Below are 19,877 nucleotides of genomic sequence, written 5' to 3' on the forward strand. Positions count from 1 at the left end.
GGAGTCAATATTGTTAGAGAGAGTTAATATTCTTATTAATATTGGCCATTTTTCCCTTTTTTCAACCTGAATAGTTCCATAAATTACTAAGGGAATTTTGAGAATAAATATTATACAAAGATAAGATATTCATGCAGATTTTTTAAAAGCCACTAACAATGTAAAAAGAAAATCAGGACCACAGGGAGAGTTGAAAAATTAAGGGGGGGGGGGGGGAAACTATTGTACAGTAGAGAATATGGCAACATTTGGTTATTTTATTTGGCCAGCATGGTGGATTTTAAGAGTCTGAATATTAATGTCCTTGGATATACTCTACTCATTCACTGCCATTGTCACAGTTGCTGGTGTCTTATACCTGCTCATACAAATATACTGCCAGTCTGGATCTTAAAATAATTTAAATGTATAATTGCTGATGAAGGGTGACCTGAAAGCACAAGAGCAGTCCACATGACCTGCTTGGGGTTTACCTTTTATCGTGGCATGTATATTTTCAAAGGTTTTACATAAGTTAGTGAGCAATTTTCTCTGCCTTCAGGGAGGACCATATCTGTATAATTTAAGTTGCTATTTACATTTAAAAACCTTTTGTAGAAAAGAAATCCGTCATTCCATTATTAAACAAGGGGAAAATATTCAGGTTAAGATAATAAAAGAGTTTGTAAGACATACACACACACACACACATACATACACACACACATTTACATGAATATACACATTTACTCTGATTAGTCAAATCACCAGATCCCTCTTGTTTCCTATGTAGCCATGATAATTACAAATTTAAAAAAATTAAACAGTATGCATGTGAAAGTGTCAATGATTTTACCTACTACTCAATTGATTGTGAATGGGAAAATTAATTTTGCCAGCACTCAGTTATCTAATGTTCTTTAGTTCCCCACAATCAATCTTTGCATGTCTAAAGGGAGCTGTGCAAGTGGTGACCTATAATGACATTCATCTTGCCATGATTATTCTCATTATTAATCTTCTAACAGGCATAGGTTGCTGAAAGGGATACTCTATTGTGACTGATGACAGTGGTATAGTACCCAACTAACCAAATCTACAAACTCATCTAAATCATCTATGGTACAGCATAGACTAGAGTGCAGCATAGGCTTCAATAACGTGATGTGTCAGAGACTACTGAGAGAGAGAGAGAGAGAGAGACAGAGAGAGACAGAGAGAGAAATGTGCAAAGAAGAAAAAAAGCAAATTACTTTGCCTGTTAATCATATAAAAACTGGAATATAGGAGTTTTTGTTTCTTCTGACTGTTTTCATTATATTCAAAATTTTGGTTATCTGGTACTTTGCTACTTTTATTAATAAATCTCTCTGGTACTAGAAAAAGAGCCTGGTCCATGAAGGTGAAACATACAAATAATACAGTCTGTCAGCTATTGATCTCTACTGATGAAAGTGTCCCCTCTATGGTATAATACTGCTCATAGATAAAGGCTAAGTGAAATAAGATATGGTCTTCAGTAGAACAAGCTTTTTACTATCTTAATTTTTAGCTTTCTAACTGGTAAACCTTTAAATACACTAGACCAAGATAAATGCTGGGAAATTGACATTTTTAAAAAAATGAACAAAAAATAATTTATTAATAGACGTTATGCAAGGAGTCCCAGAATCATTCACAAGTAAATCAAAGAAAAAGGATGTGTGATGAAACTAATAGTGGTACTAATGAGGAAAATCAGGCTCTATTGTCACCATTTAGCTTTGACACGTTAGAATGTAAAATAATACAATTAAAACAAGAGATCTATAAAAACAAATATTAAATGTATTGTACACTTTAAGTATCTTCCTATTCTATTTGTCCCATATTATGAAATCACTCTGAATGCAATTTTCTTTTTTTTTTTTTTGAGATGGAGTCTCGCTCTGTCACCCAGGCTGGAGTGCAGTGGTTCGATCTTGGCTCACTGCAAGCTCTGCCGCCCGGGTTCACACCATTCTTCTGCCTCAGCGTCCCAAGTAGCTGGGACTACAGGCACCCACCACCACTCCCTGCTAATTTTTTGTATTTTTAGTAGAGACAGGGTTTCACCGTGTTAGCCAGGATGGTCTCGATCTCCTGACCTCCTGATCCACCCTCCTCGGCCTCCCAAAGTGCTAGGATTACAGGCATGAGGTTATATTTTTCTTAAACTAACAGATCATTTTGTACTCCTTCTTATCAAAAGACAAAGATTACGATTAGATTCTATTGCTTTCCTTAGGAAATGTTCTTGTGATTTTACCCGGAAATTTTCCCCAGTTATATGGTGGAAATGTTTATTGAATGGGCATATCAATGTAAATAGTGTAGATATAGCCATCTCTAGAAGCAGAAGAAATTGCTCAGTGACTTTTGTAAAGCCTTTTTGAAAATTACCCACGTCACTAGCCTGTGGAGGAAGAGGACTGAGTAGTTACTACCTTGTGCTAGTAATCACCTCAACCACAACTTTTATAACTCTCACGAACAATCCTTATTCATCCATCTTTCTCTTTTCCTGCATCCTCTTCTGTCATGATACTCTGTAGCTAAGCCAAGCTTTACACTACCTTTTCTCTCCACTCGTAAGCTATCTGGTTCCCACTGAATGAGTCTCTCTATTCCCTACAGCCATCCTATCTACTCTGATAGTGTCCACCTAAACCACAGGAAGCATAACTGCAGTTTTGTAGCATTTGCTATCAAATGGAGTTTGAGTTGTTCAAATCATTCTGGTTTAGGTAGGAAGCAAAGCAATTCAGCAATCAGGTGTACTATCTAAAAGCAAAGCTCAAAATATCTATGTATAATTTTGTTAACTGCTCAATCAGATATGAAGTGCAGGTCCTTATGGTAAACCAGACTTTTTCCGCTTATGTACTTGGCTTGCAGATCTGATCTTTTAGTGGTATGTCTTTTTTTTTTTTTTTTTTTTGAGACGGGAGTCTCGCTCTGTCGCCCAGGCTGGAGTGCAGTGGCGCGATCTCAGCTCACTACAAGCTCCGCCTCCTGGGTTTACCCCATTCTCCTTCCTCAGCCTCCCGAGTAGCTGGGACTACAGACACCCGCCACTTCTCCCGGCTAGTTTTTTGTGTTTTTTAGTAGAGACGGGGTTTCACCGTGTTAGCCAGGATGGTCTCGATCTTCTGACCTCGTGATCCACCCATCTCAGCCTCCCAAAGTGCTGGGATTACAGGCTTGATCCACCATGCCCAGCCTGTGGTATGTCTTTAATTGCTTTAAAGTGTTTGTTTCACTAGTGTTCATGATGTGATTTGGCTCACTGGAGCTTACATTTGAGAAGCAAAAAATGCTATTACTTTTATATTTAGTGATAGCTGTCCACTTCTGCATAGTGGATTTAGGGCCAGAAGACATGCCTTTAAATACTACCTGTCTTACATACAAAAGGAAATACTTTAATTCCCTATATTAGTTAGTAAGGACTACTACTTGTCAAATTCTGCCTTTGAATAAAATTTAAATTTTTCTGCAGTTAAATAATAAAAAGAATACTTGAGTTGAAAAGAGCATTAGTCTAAACTAGGAAAGTGGCCACTCGAAATCTTTATGCCTTACATTTGTCATCAGTAAAACTGGATAAAGTTACAAGTAAGTGGTCCTTCTACCTTTCATGTCTACCTAAACATGAAAGCAAATGTTTACAACTTCTTAGGAGAAAATCTGAGTCCATCCAAGGTTGAATATATTCAAGTTAGGACACACAACCCCCGTAAAAGACTGTATGAAATTGAGCTCAAAACGCAAGAATGGTTGATTTTTTTTTTCTCTCTCTTCTTCAAGAGTAATTTCTTACTTTTTCAATTCAGTAATGATTCTTCTATTTGTTCTGGTTTCTTGATATTCTACAAAAAGTCATTTTAATGTTGGCAATTTATTCACTGAATCCAAAATGGACTGTTCATTTAGATTGTATTCTCTCTACAACTATTACATTTACTCTCTCTTCAGAGAATTTAATGCCAATGTTTACAAAATTGCTGCAACACAGTCCACACTGTAATTTCTTTTGTCTTAGGAAATTATCCATAGCAAGCTTAAATTTTAATATTTGCTACCCACAGTATGTTCTTTCTCTTAAATGGAAAGGATAGACAGTTGCGAGAGACAAAAAAGCCAGTAAGGAATTTCTATTTTGTAAACCTTTTTCTTTCTGGTCTGTTTGTTGTAGGTTTAACTGGGATGGGCAGGGAGGGATTCTCATTATTAATCAATGTCTCAATAAGTATTTCTTACGTTAAATACTAATAAAGTCCAGTGAAATTAATTCTGAATGAATATACATGAAAAGCCCGTTTATATGTAATATTAATTAACACATGAACATTTTATTCTAACTTCATTTTTTATTTAACTCATGCCATGAGTTGACAGAAAGCTTTTATTGACACAAGTAGTATTATATATTTGCTGATGTGTTGATTCAAAATGTAAAAATGTTTACAAAAGGCCGTTAGCAAAGCCTGAACATCCCCTGATGTACAAGTATCCCTATTTTAAAAGAAATCTACCTGTGACTCCAAAGAGACTATGTTAGATAACTGTGTGCAAAATCACAGAACTGGTCTTGGACAGACGTGGAGGCAGGTTGAAGCACATCTCTTCTGCATTTGAAAGAAAAAGAGGGAAAGGAGAAAAGTCATTGACAATGGGGATGATAATGATGATTGGTGCTTGAGAGAAGGGCCCAAGAAGTTTTATCAGTAGGATAAATTTTTAACAAGGCTGAAAATGTGTTACCAGCTGTGGAACAGCTGCAACTGGGGGAAAAATGCAAGACATTTTGTCTGATCCAATTCTCATAACCCTGTTGTTGGGGGAGTAAAAGTATATGCAGTATCTCCAGATTTTCATCTGGTTCATTTAGACAAGCTTGAAAAACACAAACTGGAAGTAAGTGTTAAACAATAATTCTGTCCTCTGAGCAATTTGAATCTTACCAGCACATTCTAAAGATAGCTGTCTCAAAGCTCGTGTCCACTTTATGTCCATATTCTAAAAGCACTTTCACAAACACTTGTTCAATAGTGTTGAGCGTTTCTCATGGTAAGGTCTGTGGGTGGACTCTAAAGATACAGATACGGATAAGACAAGGCCTTTGTTCTTGAAATTGCAGTTTATTAATATCTTTCAAGAAATACAAACACATTAATAAGGCACAGTGTTATAAAATTTATAGTAGAGTAATAAAGAGATATGAAAGAGAGAGAAAGGGACAAGTTTTTTCACTCCATGTTAAAGGATATGGGAAGAGGCTCCAAAGAGGGGGCCCTTTAGAGCTGAGCCTTCAAGAGGGTGGGAGAGTTAACTCGATGAAGGAAAGAAGAGAGTGTGAGAAGTAGGAAGATGATATTCGCATTACTGCTGTGTTATAGACTGAAAATGTGCTTCTGTACCAGAGCCTCCCATTTGCAGCCAAAGATTTATTGGGCAATACAAATTAAAAGCTACCTCTCAAATTGTTGCCTGGGAAACACTACGTGATGACTGGTTCTCTTTTAGTACACAATTGTGAAAGCAAAGTAAATATGACCTGAGAAAAGACTCCGTACTTCTATATTTGAATCCTGGTGGGGGAGTGGATGGACTGTAACCTAGCTTAATAGTCAGACAAAATTGAAAACCTAACTTAGGAGTGTGCACCTGTAATGATAACTGAGTCTTGGGCAACCCAGTGGTCATACTTCAACCGCTCATAGACTGCTAAGTGTTCAAACTGTGTTCAAATAAGGTAAACGTCAACCTGTAACCAACCCAGCTGTTTCTGTACCTCATCTCCCTTTTTTTGTCTATAAATCTTCTCCCACCACGTGGCTGCGCTGGAGTCTCTGTGAATCTGCTGTGATTCTGGGGGCTGCCCAATTCGTGAATTGTTCATTGCTCACTTATACTCCTTTAAATTTAATTTGGCTGAAGTTTTTCTTTTATCACAATTAATAACCATAACAAAATTCAATGACAATATGCTTAGGTTCAGAAAACTTCAGCACCAGGTCTCTCTGGGATAGCAAGAAAGCATGAGTTCAGCTGCTGGACTTTTGTCTTCCAGGCACCCTCAGAGTATAACAGAGATGTAGTATAAAGACACTAATATTTTTCCAAATAGACGCATGTGCCACAGGCCTTCTCTGATGTTTCTGCTGTTAAATTTCACATGAAACTGCATGATGCCCAGCTACAAATTTTTGTAGCTTCTGAAGATCTTCTTCCAACTTAAACAAGTACCACATCCCTGTAGTGCCCTTGTAATTTTTTGTGAAAATAAAATCTCCCCCACTTCCCAGGCAAATAAACTAATTCATCATCATGTAGGGTTTGGCAGCTGGCTCTGTAGTGTCACTCCCTGACCCCTAAATGTGCCACCTCTAATCACCCCTTTTGATCTATCGCCACCTAGGGAAAGAATGGAAACAGTTATGTGAACCCCCTTGCAGTACCTGGGAAGCAAATTTAGAAGAGCAGCATAGTGTGTGATTTCTTAAAGAAATTTTTCAAAGAAATCTGTTCCTCAATCAAAGCAATCAAGTCTTTAGGGATCCTAGTATGGCATCAAGTTTCAAATTCAGCCTAAGGGTGGAGAGTGGTAGCAAAGATCAATTTCCTTGATATCTAAAAGCTTAAACATAACAGCAATTGCAATTATTTAAACGGTATTCCTTTAAGAAAATGCTTTTCTTCTTATTAAAATAATGTTTATTATAACTAATTCCATTACAATAACAATTCTAATATTAAATTTGACATTATATTAATAACAGAAAGATGGAGAATATAGAAAAAACCAAAGTAGAAAATTAAATGGACCTATTATGTAATTCTAAGAGATGTTATCATTTTGATTATATTTTTTCTATTATTTTACGTTGATGTATATTTAAAACACTGAGATCACAGTGTGCATATTGTTTTATACTAGCTCACAATCTCTTAATTTTTTTTATATTTGTCCCTAGTCGTCTTCTATAGCTATTAGTTGTCGTCATATTTGTTTGTATTTCTGGCCAATTTTTTCACTGATTATTATTTTGTAAACATTCTTATTGTTTTTACAAAATCATAATGACTGATTTTAATCACTATCTGATATCCTACTATATTAGTAAATGTGTATATATCTTACTATATATATAAATATCTATTAAATATATTTGGGTGATTTAAAGCTTTAATTATTATAAATGTGGTTTCTTAAAATTTTTTTATATGTCAAAGTTGCATTCTTCTTGTTGCTACCTGGTTCCACAGTAGCCACAGAATATAGTAAATTGGAGTGATGTGGCCATAGGCTTCCTGGGGCAAATAAATATTGTATAAATATGATGTAATAAATATATAGAGACAACTTTCAAGCACCTCACTGTGAGTGACTGGGAAATAGTAGCAGTATAAAGCCCAATTTTGTCTCGGCTATCATAATTGAATGTTCCATAGATAATCATCAGTAATTAAAAAGGCAAAGATCCAAATCATGCTATGGCCTACAAAGAGTAGCAGTTGCTGTAGTATCCATGGTTGTCAGCTAAAGTTATCAGGGGGCATAATATTCCAATAAAATGTGTTTACACTCCTCTCTGTTCTTAATACCACATAGTCGGCTATTCACATAAGAAATTCTTAGAATATGTAAGTAGAGTTTATTAAGACTGTTATCAAAATAACTTGTTTTTACTAGTTTGTTTACAAGGCTAAGTGCTTTTCTTGAATGAAATGTTGATGTTCTAAACTAATAAAGGTGTGAAAAGAATATCTGTCCTTTGGCAAGACCACGAGGATTAAATACCACTACCTTCTAATATGAACGAACACATGTGTACTATAACAACATGTGTATATAGCAGTCATACCCCAGTGTAAGAAGGCTGTATAATTTCCTTCCTTCCAAAAATAAAAAACAGAGCCAAATATGTTTGGATCATGGTTTCATGTAATAGTGCTCTTTGATAAAAATAGACATGAATAATGAATACTAAATAGGAAGCTGACTATATGAACAAGAAAGAAAATGCATGCCTCATATCAAAGAAGCAAGTCACTAGCATTAATAGCAAGCCATGGAATTAAGCTCATTAAAACATTTGCCTAAAGGAGAAATCTAATTTATTTCTTGTATTTATTCATGTTGTATGATTAATAGAAAGCATGGAGGTGGATTTCCTGATCAGGAGCATGAGTTTAATTTGCACAGAATACTTTTATATAGTTTTCTTACATGAGTATTACAACTGATGGTCTTCAAGATTTGAAGTTTTATTGTAAACAAAGTAACCACTCTTTGTTCTTTCTTAACCTTTAATCAGGCCACTGAGGGAAATTCCGTGCTTTTAAAAGTTAACTGTGACAGACAGAATTGTCTATCTGGGTTCATAGACAGAATCTATGAATCTCCCTTCTTCCAAACCCTCTGTCAAATTCATTCTTTTAAGAATCTCCTTAGTTATTTAATAAAACTCAGTTGTAATCAAACCAGTCAAATACCTTGTATGACTACAGACAGACTCTAAGATGCATTTCAAACATCCCGGCATTACAAAGGCACAGTCCTATCGAGATAAAAAAAAATCTTAGCATTTTCAGAGTGATTTTTAGTTTCCTTCACACAGACATTAGTCATGCCTCATTATCTGTGTACATTCTAGCCCTTCTGCCTAGAATATCCTTATATTCCGTAAAAGAACTCCTACTCATTCCTGAAGATTTATTTCCCATGTCACCTCTGCTGCAAAGCCCACCATGACTACCTTAGATAAGATGTCACAGTAGAGCCATACTGGGTTAAAACCACACTACCTGGGTTGGATTACAGTCTCTATTGCGTGATGCCTCAATGGTTTCATCTGTAAATTAGAGATAGTAAAAGTAGCTACCTCATAGGCTTGTTGTGACAGTTATATGAGTTAATTAATACATGCAGAGCCCTTTGGATTTTGTAAATTCTTGATAACTATTAGCTATTTTTAGATAGTATTGTGCACACCACGACATCCAACTAATTTTTAAATTTTTTTTTTTAAAGACAGGGGCCCACTGCGTTGCCCAGGCTGTATATTCTTATATATTCTTCAATTATAGAACTCGTTTCATTATGCTGTAACATCTCTTTTTATCTGCTCTTGCCTCTAGATGAAGAGGCACTTAGCTTGCAGACTGCAATCTCCCTAACATATCAGAACAATGAACTTCGTTCCAAGACTATAGAACTCAGTGAATGTAAAATGGATAAATGTATGAATTAATGCATAAATCAATAAATGAACCCAGATGAATAATATGCCAAAGTTGTTTCTGTAAGTCTCTGTGATACAAATAAAAGTATGCTCATTCTATTAGCCAAGTATTTGTGGATTTGTATTGGTGAAATAAAATATAGAAAACTATTTTTCTTATGCCTTGACCCCAAAAGCAGTGTCATAACCCTTTTGCTTATGGTGCAACCAATAATAGGACTGATGGGTTTTCCATCAATCCTATTTTTTTTTAAACCTGCTCCGTTCATATTTGACTTTAGCGTATGCTATTTTACTCCATGTTTTATTTTGTCACAGTTTAGACATCTAATTCAGCATAAGAAGAAATCATTACAGTCAACATTTATGGTCATTAAGAAATAAATGTATCTTTCGTATTCTCTGAGAGAAAGTTCGCTTCATTTATTCTTTTCTCTCGATAAATGCTGTTTTCTAATGCCTTTGTAATGATAGAGACTTAAGGGTGGGGAAAAAATCTGGATACTTTCTTCTCTGTGTCACTTTGTATAAAGACTTCTTTACGGCCATGTTCAAATGATTTATGTACATATTGTAGATGCAGTAGCAGCAATTATAGAGCTATCCTTACCACTTAACCTGCAACATTCTGAATGGCCATTCACTGACCACTTAAGCTAACATCTGCTGCTTTGGTAGTCTAATATCCAAATAGAATGAAAAATCGAAAGGATAAAACTCCAGTAGGCTTGTTTACTTCAATAGGTAATGGTGGCGTGTGTGTGTATGTATGTGTGTGTGTGTGTGTTTTAAGTCTTAGTTTGCATTATCCAAAATTATCTGTTTTTTATCTTTGCATAACTAAAACATATGTGTCTTTTCCACATTTTTTTTCCTAAATTAGAAATCAGACACAAGAAAAAAATATAAACACTATCCACTGCGTACTTTATTTAAGTGAAATCCTATTGTTTTACAGTTATTCTCAACCTCCCAAACATAACATTAACAATGTTTGATACTAATAATTTTTCACAGTGCTGGAAAGTTAACCAACTGAGGCAAATACAAATAAAAATACCTGTGAAATTACTGAATCTGTGTAGTGAAACTACTTTAATTAATGCTCTTTTGGATCTAATTGGCAGCTTAATCATTGAATCATTGACTTTTAAGGCTATCAATAAGATCAGAGACCAGTTTATCTAAACAATTTTAAATATTTCATCATTCTCACTGATGGATTCCTTTCTTCTCCTTCCTCTGTCACTGCCTTTATTTCATGCCCCCATTGTTTCTCCCTGATTCTTCATCAGATCCCAGCTGCTGCCCCAGTGCTCCACCAGGCTAGCCCCTCCTCAACTGCCAAAATTGTCTTCTTTACTCATTGCTTTGCCCATACCTCTTATCTTATCCCCTGGTGACTTTACAATGTCCTGCATGTTGCAAACATCTTCTCACCCTCAGCTTCAGAGGGATCTAAGAGAGAGCACCAGACATCCTCCTTCAAAATCCCAATACATGCCTAAATCTCCTGTCACCCAAGTCTCTTCAAAGTCCCTCTTATTATAGTTAGTAAAGCTCTTGCCTTTATTTCTGGGCTTTTCCCAAAGTACCACTTACTACTAGGAACTCTCTTTTCTCCCAGAGTGCCCATATGTGGCTTCTCCATCATGACAGCCTCAGGGCAGTGAATCCTCTTACATGGCAGCTCAGAGTTCTGGGACCGAGTGTTTCAAGAGGCTCAAGTGGAAGCCACAGGTTTTCTTAGGACCTAGACTTGGACTTTCCAGAGCATCACTGCTGCAGCCTCTACTGGCTAAGCAAGTCACTCAGACCAACGAAGGATAAAGGTGGAGGGAATCAGACTTTACTTCTTGTTGGAAAGAATTGCAAAGAATTTGTTGCCATTATTTTTATTCTATTTAAAATATTTTATTATGAAGAGAAGTTTTGTCTCTTCTAAATTATAATATCCAAAACTAACAGGATACATTACAAATTTGACATTTGATAAATTATTTTTAATTACAAAAAGGATTTTTCTGATTTTAGCAGATATATTGAAAATAAATAAGTATATACATAAAATATATACTCACGCAATAAAATATACAAACTTTTGAAAAGTACCATTTAACACTTTCATATAACATGCTCAGCACATTTTTTAAATTTTAAGCTAGAGAGATTATGATGTTCTTGAGAACAGTGTATATTTCATTTTTATATCCCTAGCAACTGTCTCAGAGCTTGATACACGGTATCCTCTCAATAAATGTTTGTTCAATTGAATTGAATTAGTCCTGGATTTTGAGGTTGACGTAGCTAATTTATTGACTTCTCTGAATGTGTTGTGAAGGAGAAGAAAATATAGCAAGAAAATCCAGCCTCATCAAGAGTGAATCCAATAGTAGCAACTGGTATGTATACCAGTTAATATGGTTCCAGGAAACACAGGTGATGGTGTTAGTAAATCTTTCTTCATGCAGTAGAATGTTCAAGAGATCGTCCAATTAGCATAAGTTCATGTCTAAATTACTGCAAGAACTGGATAGCAAATATTTTGCATTACTTCTGATAAGGTTTGTTTATTTTGTAGGAAAGGGGAGTAAATAAAAGAATTCTATGAGGCCTATTTGTCTTTAGAGAAAAAAGAAGCTAATAAAGAGTCAATTGTAAGAGTTGACATAATTTTTTTTTTCCAATTCACAGCTTTTAATATGGCAAAGTATTTTAAAACATCCTTTTAATCTTGGATGGAATTTGCTTCTTAAAGCTATGATCTTGTGTTTCTTTGTTAATTTCATATTTAAAAAATTCTTGGCCCATAAAATTGTTTTATAAGCCGAGTCACCATTGTTCATTGTGTAATTTGAGAATCTCTGGGACTATCCTCTTGCCATCTCACTGATTCCAGAGTTTTGATTAGAAGAATGGGCATATTTTGTAATTTGTTTTTATCCTGAGGCAATTTTACGAGATTTCAAATTATAGTACTTCCTAAATTTAATTATATTTTTTCTGCATGTATTAGAAAAAAAAAATCACCTCTTAACTTCCAAAAGTCCTATCTACTTGTTATACTTGTCTGTGTAGTTAGAATAATTTATTTAAAAAATTTTTAAAGCAATCATTAGCTTTTATATCATATCTTTCCATTTTATTAATATTAGTTGACGATACTTGGTTAAAGCCAATTTAAGGAATTGAAGTACAAATTATTGCTATAGGTTTCCATGACATACTTTCTAAAGACTTTTCTGTTCCCGGTGTGCAGTCTTGAAAACTGAGGCATAAGATGCTGAAATAATTCACCAAGGTCATCTCTGACAATAGCTGACCTGGAGAGATTATTACCATCCCGTGATTCATTCTATCTCTTTCTAGTTCTGATATCTACTTCTAAATATCTTTTTCAACATGAATAAATTGTCAGGTTCTTATATTTAATACATACACTGTAGACTTCCCATTGGAGACTCCCAATTTTACCGGTAATTTGTTTTAATTGCTAGGTACTTTCATATTCCTTGTATTTATTTGTAGTTCCTTCTTATTGTTACATTATTCTTTTGCATATATACACACAAATTTCACATATATGTGGATTTTTCCTAATTTCCCAACTCTTGTTCTCCCACTCCCACTTTCTAAAAACTTACAAGTAACTTAGTTTTCTGCTGTTTCTTTCCTTCCATTGGGCAACCATTTTATTTCACTGTTTTTGAAGTGATGCAGTAAGAAAAAAATGGCTGCCTTTTGTTTACTTCCTTGTACATTAGCATGGTTGACATGATCAAATACATTAACTAGGATGTACATATCTTAAGAACCCAGAAGTATACTATAAGCCAGAAACACTTTGTTTTCCCTTTTCTTTTAATGCCCCAAGGTTTTGCAGCTTTAGCATAGCTCTAATGCTGTGCTAAAAATGAACATGAACATTTGGGGACAAATGTATTAAAATGGTGGTATCTAAAACGTATCTGAATATTTCTTTCAATGTTAAGAAAAACCCATCAAAAGGTATTTATTTAAGTCATAAACATTGTAAATCAATGCTAACCCTGCAAATTATATTATAAAGAAAGATTAACTCATTGTATTTAAAAGCTAAGCTACTTAACCATATTTGCCTATTCTGGTTTTAAATTGTTTTTAAAACTTTCCATTGACACACAAAAAATTTTGAATTATTATGTTTTTTGCCCCAAAAGAATTTCTTATTAATGGAAGGCGTAAGGAAATATATATACATCTATATGTATATTCACTTTTTAATTACTGAATTATTTATAAGTACCATTAAATTACTATATATCTAACTATTCAGAAAATTTATTTTCTCATCTGTATTTTTGGTGCTTCTGACTTTTCCTTCTGTGTGTGCTCTTTGTTGCACTTTGCATGTATTTGTCATAAGATTTTCACTGAGACTTAAAAGTAACAAGCTTTCAAACATCATTTTAATTTAGTCATTAAAGAGATAAGAAATCGATTTTTTAAAATAAATTCCAATAACTAAATAGTTCTTTATTTGGAAATCCACAGTCCATTTTCAGTTTTGGAGAAATAATTTTATATATTTAAAAATATTTTTAGAAAGACAATCTGACTACACACACATACACACACATATTTGTCTATATATATTAATGTAACATTTGTGCAGTGGGAAATTCCTGTAAATGTTGAATAGTTTTCCCTGAAACTACTTGTTAACATTGAAATCAGATAAGGTAAATCATATGTTTTATTGAGGTAAGTGGTCTAAAATAAGGTACTACAATTTAAAAAATTAATAAAAACCATATGTCCTTTAGAACTTAAATTGAAATCTGCATTGTTCCTTTAAGTCTGCTGTTCTAGGAATGTGTCATCCTTTGAAAAGATAAATTAATCATCTACTTCGTTTATATACATCAATAAAAAAGATTCACCTTCTCATCTACTTTATCAAAAGTAATTAGGATATCTATTTTTATTCATATATAGTATCTTTTAGTGATTGAGATTTTAATTGAGGATATTTTGAAGGAAACAGCAATTATCTTTTTACAAAAAACAAAACACCAAGAAAAAGAAATGCCAGCAATCTAAAGGTTAAAACATATTGCCAAATCATTCAGTAGCGCAAGGCTCTTTAATAACATTCGTACAAAAGTACTTTCAGAAAATATGAGATAAGAAATGGCTTTTTGCAAGTCCTCCTTCCTTAAATTATTATTCAGCCTCTTATTAAACTAAAATCTAGTTAACTTCTTTTGGAGCTTGCTCAAACATTTTCTATAATAATAATAAAAAAAAAAATCTTGTGAAGGGATTTCCATAAGTTGTGCTGCATTGGTGACTTAGAGCAGCTTCCTTATCTGTTATTCCTTCCTCCTAGTAGACCTCAGATGATAAAAATATCCATAGACACAGTGAAGTCAGTGGCACGCCTGGCTCTCTCAGACAAAACTCCATGTGATCACATATAGGCAGCCTCAGTGAGGCTGATGCCGTGCAGCAAGCAGTAGGTAATGAGTCTTTGTGCAGAGTGAAGCTCTTGTTGCTGAACAATAAAGCATATGGTACAAGCAATAAAACACAGGGCTGGGAAATTTAAGAAGATTCCTCTGAACCAGGAAGAACTGTGTCTTCGGTGATGCTGACACGTATTATAAAATGATCATTTATTTTGGATCCTAATGAATAAAGAGTGCAAGGACTAAGACTACAGCTATTTGAACAGGTTGGTGATTTTATAAATTACTCCAACACTTCCTTGTGTTTGACTGGATTTAAATTAGAATGGGCTGGTGTGTGTTTTCCCTTAAACAAAAACTTTGCAAGATATTTGTAGTGTATAATATTAAGGATGCACTTGAATTGACCCAATGCGATTAAATTGTCGAAGTAGTCAGATGTGACAGAGAAATGTTGATATCATTATATTAAACTGAAAAGTTATTTATTCTATTTTAAAAATGTATGGGTAAGAAACAAATTCATCCAATAATTTTTAATTTCTTATGTATGCAGAAATAATATAAAAGAGAATACTACTAACAAATAGCTCACATAAAAAGCTTCAAAATTATTTTTCCAGTGTTAAAACAATCTGTATTGCAATAGTTTACATGTCTTATAAATTAGATAATATATCATTCAAAATTTGTTGATGTGTTTTAGTATACTGCAAAAGGAAGGTTTGGAATATTCATTTATTTGAATTAAAAAATTTAAAAACAAGGAAATTTTGAAATGTTAGCAACACTATTAGAACAATGTATTTTATACTTTAGTAATACATATCTATATTTATTTGTTGTGTGCTTTTAATTTTTCATGTTATATTTCTTTTGACAAAGGAAAAGATTATTGCACAAAACCTTTTATTTTATAAATATTATTCATTGATACTTAGAGAAAAACAAATTTGCTTAATTTTTAAGAAGAAGAGATTATTTAATGATGCATATTTTTGTTGGTTTACCATTTAGAAAGATTATGCATCTTTATGTATATTTATAAAATGTGTACACACATGACCTTTTCTATGTAGAAAATAACCACTTCTTGCATTTATGAGCCATAGAGAAGTTTCTGTTTCAAATAGAGAGATTGTTGTGTGTAGCAAAATAAAGGAAGAAATAACTGGAAAATAATAGCGCAACACTGAATCTGAATATCTTTGCCAAAGCCAGACGAGCGTTGCTGCTATATGAATCTTTAGATTTAAATACATAGTTTAACTTTGCTCTACATTTTTACTGCTGTATTGTTTTAAAGGTATCCTGGGACCTAAATTCTTTACAATTAATTTTTGGACACCACTTAGGATGATAGTCTCTAAGGCACTTGGGCACATTTAACATTTTACAGAATTACTATAGTGACCTCATGTATTTGTGTAGTGACTAATATAAATTTATGCCTGTAAGATGCTGTTTAAACCACAGCAGCAAAAAGAAATAGCCCATGTGCCTGATTATACGTGCAATATGTATTTGAATTTTTAAAAAAGCTGTGTTTCAAAAACAAGGGAAGTTAATGAAAATTTAAAATTGGCCTTCCACACGTATTTAAATGAAGCATTTGACTATTTGGGTTTCCTTGGTTACCATAGTCGCTGTTGACAGCTTCTTTTGGTGGGGAGGGAGTAAGCAGTGAGAATAGGACTCTAAAACAAAGCGTTAAAATCGTTTATCCATTAATAGACACGGGGGAATGTGATGCTGACAGCCCAGTAAAACCCGTGCCCACTCCCCATCGCGTATTCCTGCTCTCCCGTGATTCAGGTAGCCTGGCAGAACCGCAGTTCCACAATTCCTTACCCAGCATTCCGTTTCAGCTGCTGGAGGACTGCCTGAGCCTTATGCAAATGAGACCAGCTCGGAGGCTTTGACTGCAGAAGCGAGAGGAGGGGGGCAGAAGGGAGTTCAAAGGTCACAGGGCTGGTGGAAAGCTGGATCAGTTGCCTGAAAAAAAATGTACTGGGCTTCTCTGCAGCAGTGTTTTGCAGCAGTTAAATGAAGTGTGCTTTATTTCTGAGAGTGAAGATTTTACAGCGTGTGTGCCGTAGTCGTTTATAGTGCACGCAGGTATGGTGACATTTCATGATGCGCCTGATTTTTTTTCTATTAAAGACACTGATGAGCATTGGCTATTTTAATTCATCGTGGCAATTGGCAGGGTGTTCCTGGTTTTCGGGATTCCCTTAACTAGTTTATGTTTTAATTTTCTTCTTCGTATTTCTCTACTTGAAACATGGGTGTTTTATTCCAGTAGAATAATTTCATGTGAGAAAAAACTGGGTTTAGGCTTCTAAATAATTCCATTTCGGGGGTAAGTTCTTTATTGAAGAGAGATCTCTGAGTTGAAACATCTAGATAAATATCGAGGCTTACAACTTTTAGAGGATTTTCACATTTTTTAAAGAAATGTATTTAAAATAAGATCTGAGTTCCTAGCCTAAGATTCTTGTGATGTATCTGGTATTAAATAATGGAGTTCTTTTGTTCATATCTCACACAATCTCATAAGGACAATTTTAATAAGTATATTTTCATTCCATTTTAAGGGTTTTGGTTTTCAGAGTTTTTGTTCTATATTTTATCGCCAAACATCTTCTCAGAGCAATAATTTCTTATATTGGGGCCCGATCCTTTAAACCCTTCTTTGATTTTTATAATTGTTATAAATTCTCTTTGGGACTTTTTGGATAATGCTATTTGAACTTAATGTGTTCAACTTCCTATGACTTTTCCTTTCAGTTAAGTCTACATTGTAAAGTGATCCTTATAAATGTCACAGACAGGACAAAAGTCTTCTTTTCATGCACGAAATATCACACTTTTGTAAAATGTATGATTACATCATAGGAAAGTCTGTCCTGCACCAAACAAATGTGTACTCACTTTTATTGTTCATTTTTTTATTTCTAAAACATATTTTCAAACAAACTTAATTAAAACAGTACAATCAAACTGTTTACTCCTATCATTAAAGCATTTAAGTATATCAATTCAGCAGTTACAATGTTGATTAAAAAATGTTATTTTCATTTGCATCAACTGTGCATCTGTCTGTATTACAGGTTGTATGTGCCTGAAAATATGTTGGAAAAGATGAAGAGGCAAAAATAGCTTTTAGCCATGAAATGACTGCTTTATGTTTTTATATTTGCATAAGATATTTAAAAATGAATTTTATGAAGCTTACATACAAAGATCGAGTACATATTTAAACTTAATTACTTTCTTTGCCCTGAAAAGAGGGAGTTAATTTTATTATAATGATTAAGATGAGGTATTTTGGCAACAATATGTTTTACTGTAAAATAGAGGGGGCCTTGAGGAGAAACCAAAACAGGAGGATAGCTATTTAAAACAGTGAAGGACAGTTATTTCCAGTATTTATGAAATTCACTTAGTGGTTATTCAGGGCCAGATTCTCACCCTTTATTACTCTATGGGGACAGTATGACATTTATCCAGGATCCTGAGATTAATTTAGGAAAAGGAATTCATGTTTTGTATGAGCTTTTAAAATATTCAAAAACTGACATTTTCTTCTAAAGTGTTTCTCTTTTGAAACTTTCAATAATGACTTCAGGTAAAAGGAGTATTGTTTAAATTAGCTGTTTTCTTTTTATGTTGGTCAGAATATGCTGTCCTCCGGTCCAAACAATATTTATAGGCTTTGCTTTTATATATTTATATATAATATTATATATATATAATTGTTTTATATATATGTTTAAAACAATAAATATATATGCACACACGTATAAAAATATATGTATGTTATACATATTATTGCATATATTATGTATATACACACACACACACACATATATACACACACATATATGTGTTTCAGGCAGCCAAAGAAAATATTTTTAGTGGTACATCATATTTAATCCAACAATTTTTTTCTTAAAATGTTTAATTTTATATTTAATTTAGTAGCGCCTGTAGTTTGTGTCTACTAATCCCTGTGAGTGTTATAGGCAGAGAGGGAGAAAAGAACCAAGTTTAACATTCATTTAGGTAGTCCAGTACTTTTAACTTTGTAAATGCAACTTCTATCACAGAGCATGTTCTGAATATGGAAATAAAAACAGTGCGGGCAAAGAAGGAAAGCCCATGAAGATTCTTGGAGAAAACGTGATAATAGACAAATGTGAAATAAAGAGAATTGTTGTGATTCTGTGAACCACGAGAGAGCTATATATGTCCTGCAGCTAATTTATGGCTTTGAATATCCTGGATAATTTATGTCTCTATGCAGATTCACTCAAAACTTTGAAGTCTTTTGCAATAGCTCGAGCCATGCTACTTCCATACAAATCTCAGCAGCATATACACAGTAAGTCTGTAGTCTGAATATCTAAACGTATCTAGAAAAAAAAATGCATTTGTGTAAATACAATTCAAATAAAATTTGAGAAGTAAAAGAATAAATAGAGTAATCTAAAAACAAATCTTTGGGGATATGCACTTAGTCTACTTAAAGAGATAGTGTTATATCAGGCTTCAAAGGAATCTTTGAGGATTTTTCAAAAATGAATTTCCTGCTCTTTGATTACCAGTCTGTCTTTGTCATCACTTGAAACTAGAGACCATATTGTAGGCTTGGAAAAGATTTCAGGGCAAACATGTTCTACTCAGTCTAGCAGTGTGGAACATAGTCTAAAATCTACAAATAACTGTTGTCATCTCAAGATCACATGTGTAGGTTTTAAGTTTTATTATTGTTATATTTGTTCTCCTGAACTTCTGGAGCCTATGAAATAGAAAAAAAAAAAAAAGCAACTAAATTACTGAAACATGTAGAAGGAAAATGCTCAAAATAATTGAGTATTCAAAACAATCACATTTCTCTATTTTAATATAATATTTTAAAATAAACAATCAAAACAATTGTCTTTTTATTGCCTATTCTAGAATTTACATAAAATTCCATCAATTTTATTAAAAATTATAAGAACAATAAAATTATAAAATGATTTTAAAGATCTTATTAGACCTACAGGAATGCTATAGTAATACCTTGTCTAGTAGAGTTGGAAAATAATCTGTATGATATAAACTGATTTTCCAAATAGCTAAAGTTTATGACTATAAAGGCCAGTTTTTAAAAATTCTAATAGCTGTCATG

General features: G+C 33.6%; 1 protein-coding gene across 4 annotated transcripts in view; it reads left to right on the forward strand.

The window, feature by feature from the left end:
• The window catches only part of CSRNP3 (cysteine and serine rich nuclear protein 3), a 219,676-nt gene that overhangs the window by 90,646 nt on the left and 109,153 nt on the right, over positions 1 to 19,877 (forward strand). The window contains exon 1 of one of the 4 annotated variants that reach the window (XM_038001990.2): positions 16,386 to 16,816. The exons of 2 other annotated variants lie outside the window; for them this stretch is intronic. Coding sequence is in view for 1 of the 2 variants with exons in the window: in XM_073019775.1 (XP_072875876.1) it covers positions 18,968 to 19,085 (118 nt within the window). In the remaining variant the exon portion in view is untranslated. Of the gene's footprint in view, positions 1 to 16,385; positions 16,817 to 18,690; positions 19,086 to 19,877 lie in introns of those variants that run through there. One more of the 4 variants, XM_073019775.1, reaches the window with a different exon arrangement.

The sequence above is a fragment of the Chlorocebus sabaeus genome, chromosome 10 (assembly GCF_047675955.1).
Source record: "Chlorocebus sabaeus isolate Y175 chromosome 10, mChlSab1.0.hap1, whole genome shotgun sequence".
NCBI classification, from domain to species: domain Eukaryota; kingdom Metazoa; phylum Chordata; class Mammalia; order Primates; family Cercopithecidae; genus Chlorocebus; species Chlorocebus sabaeus.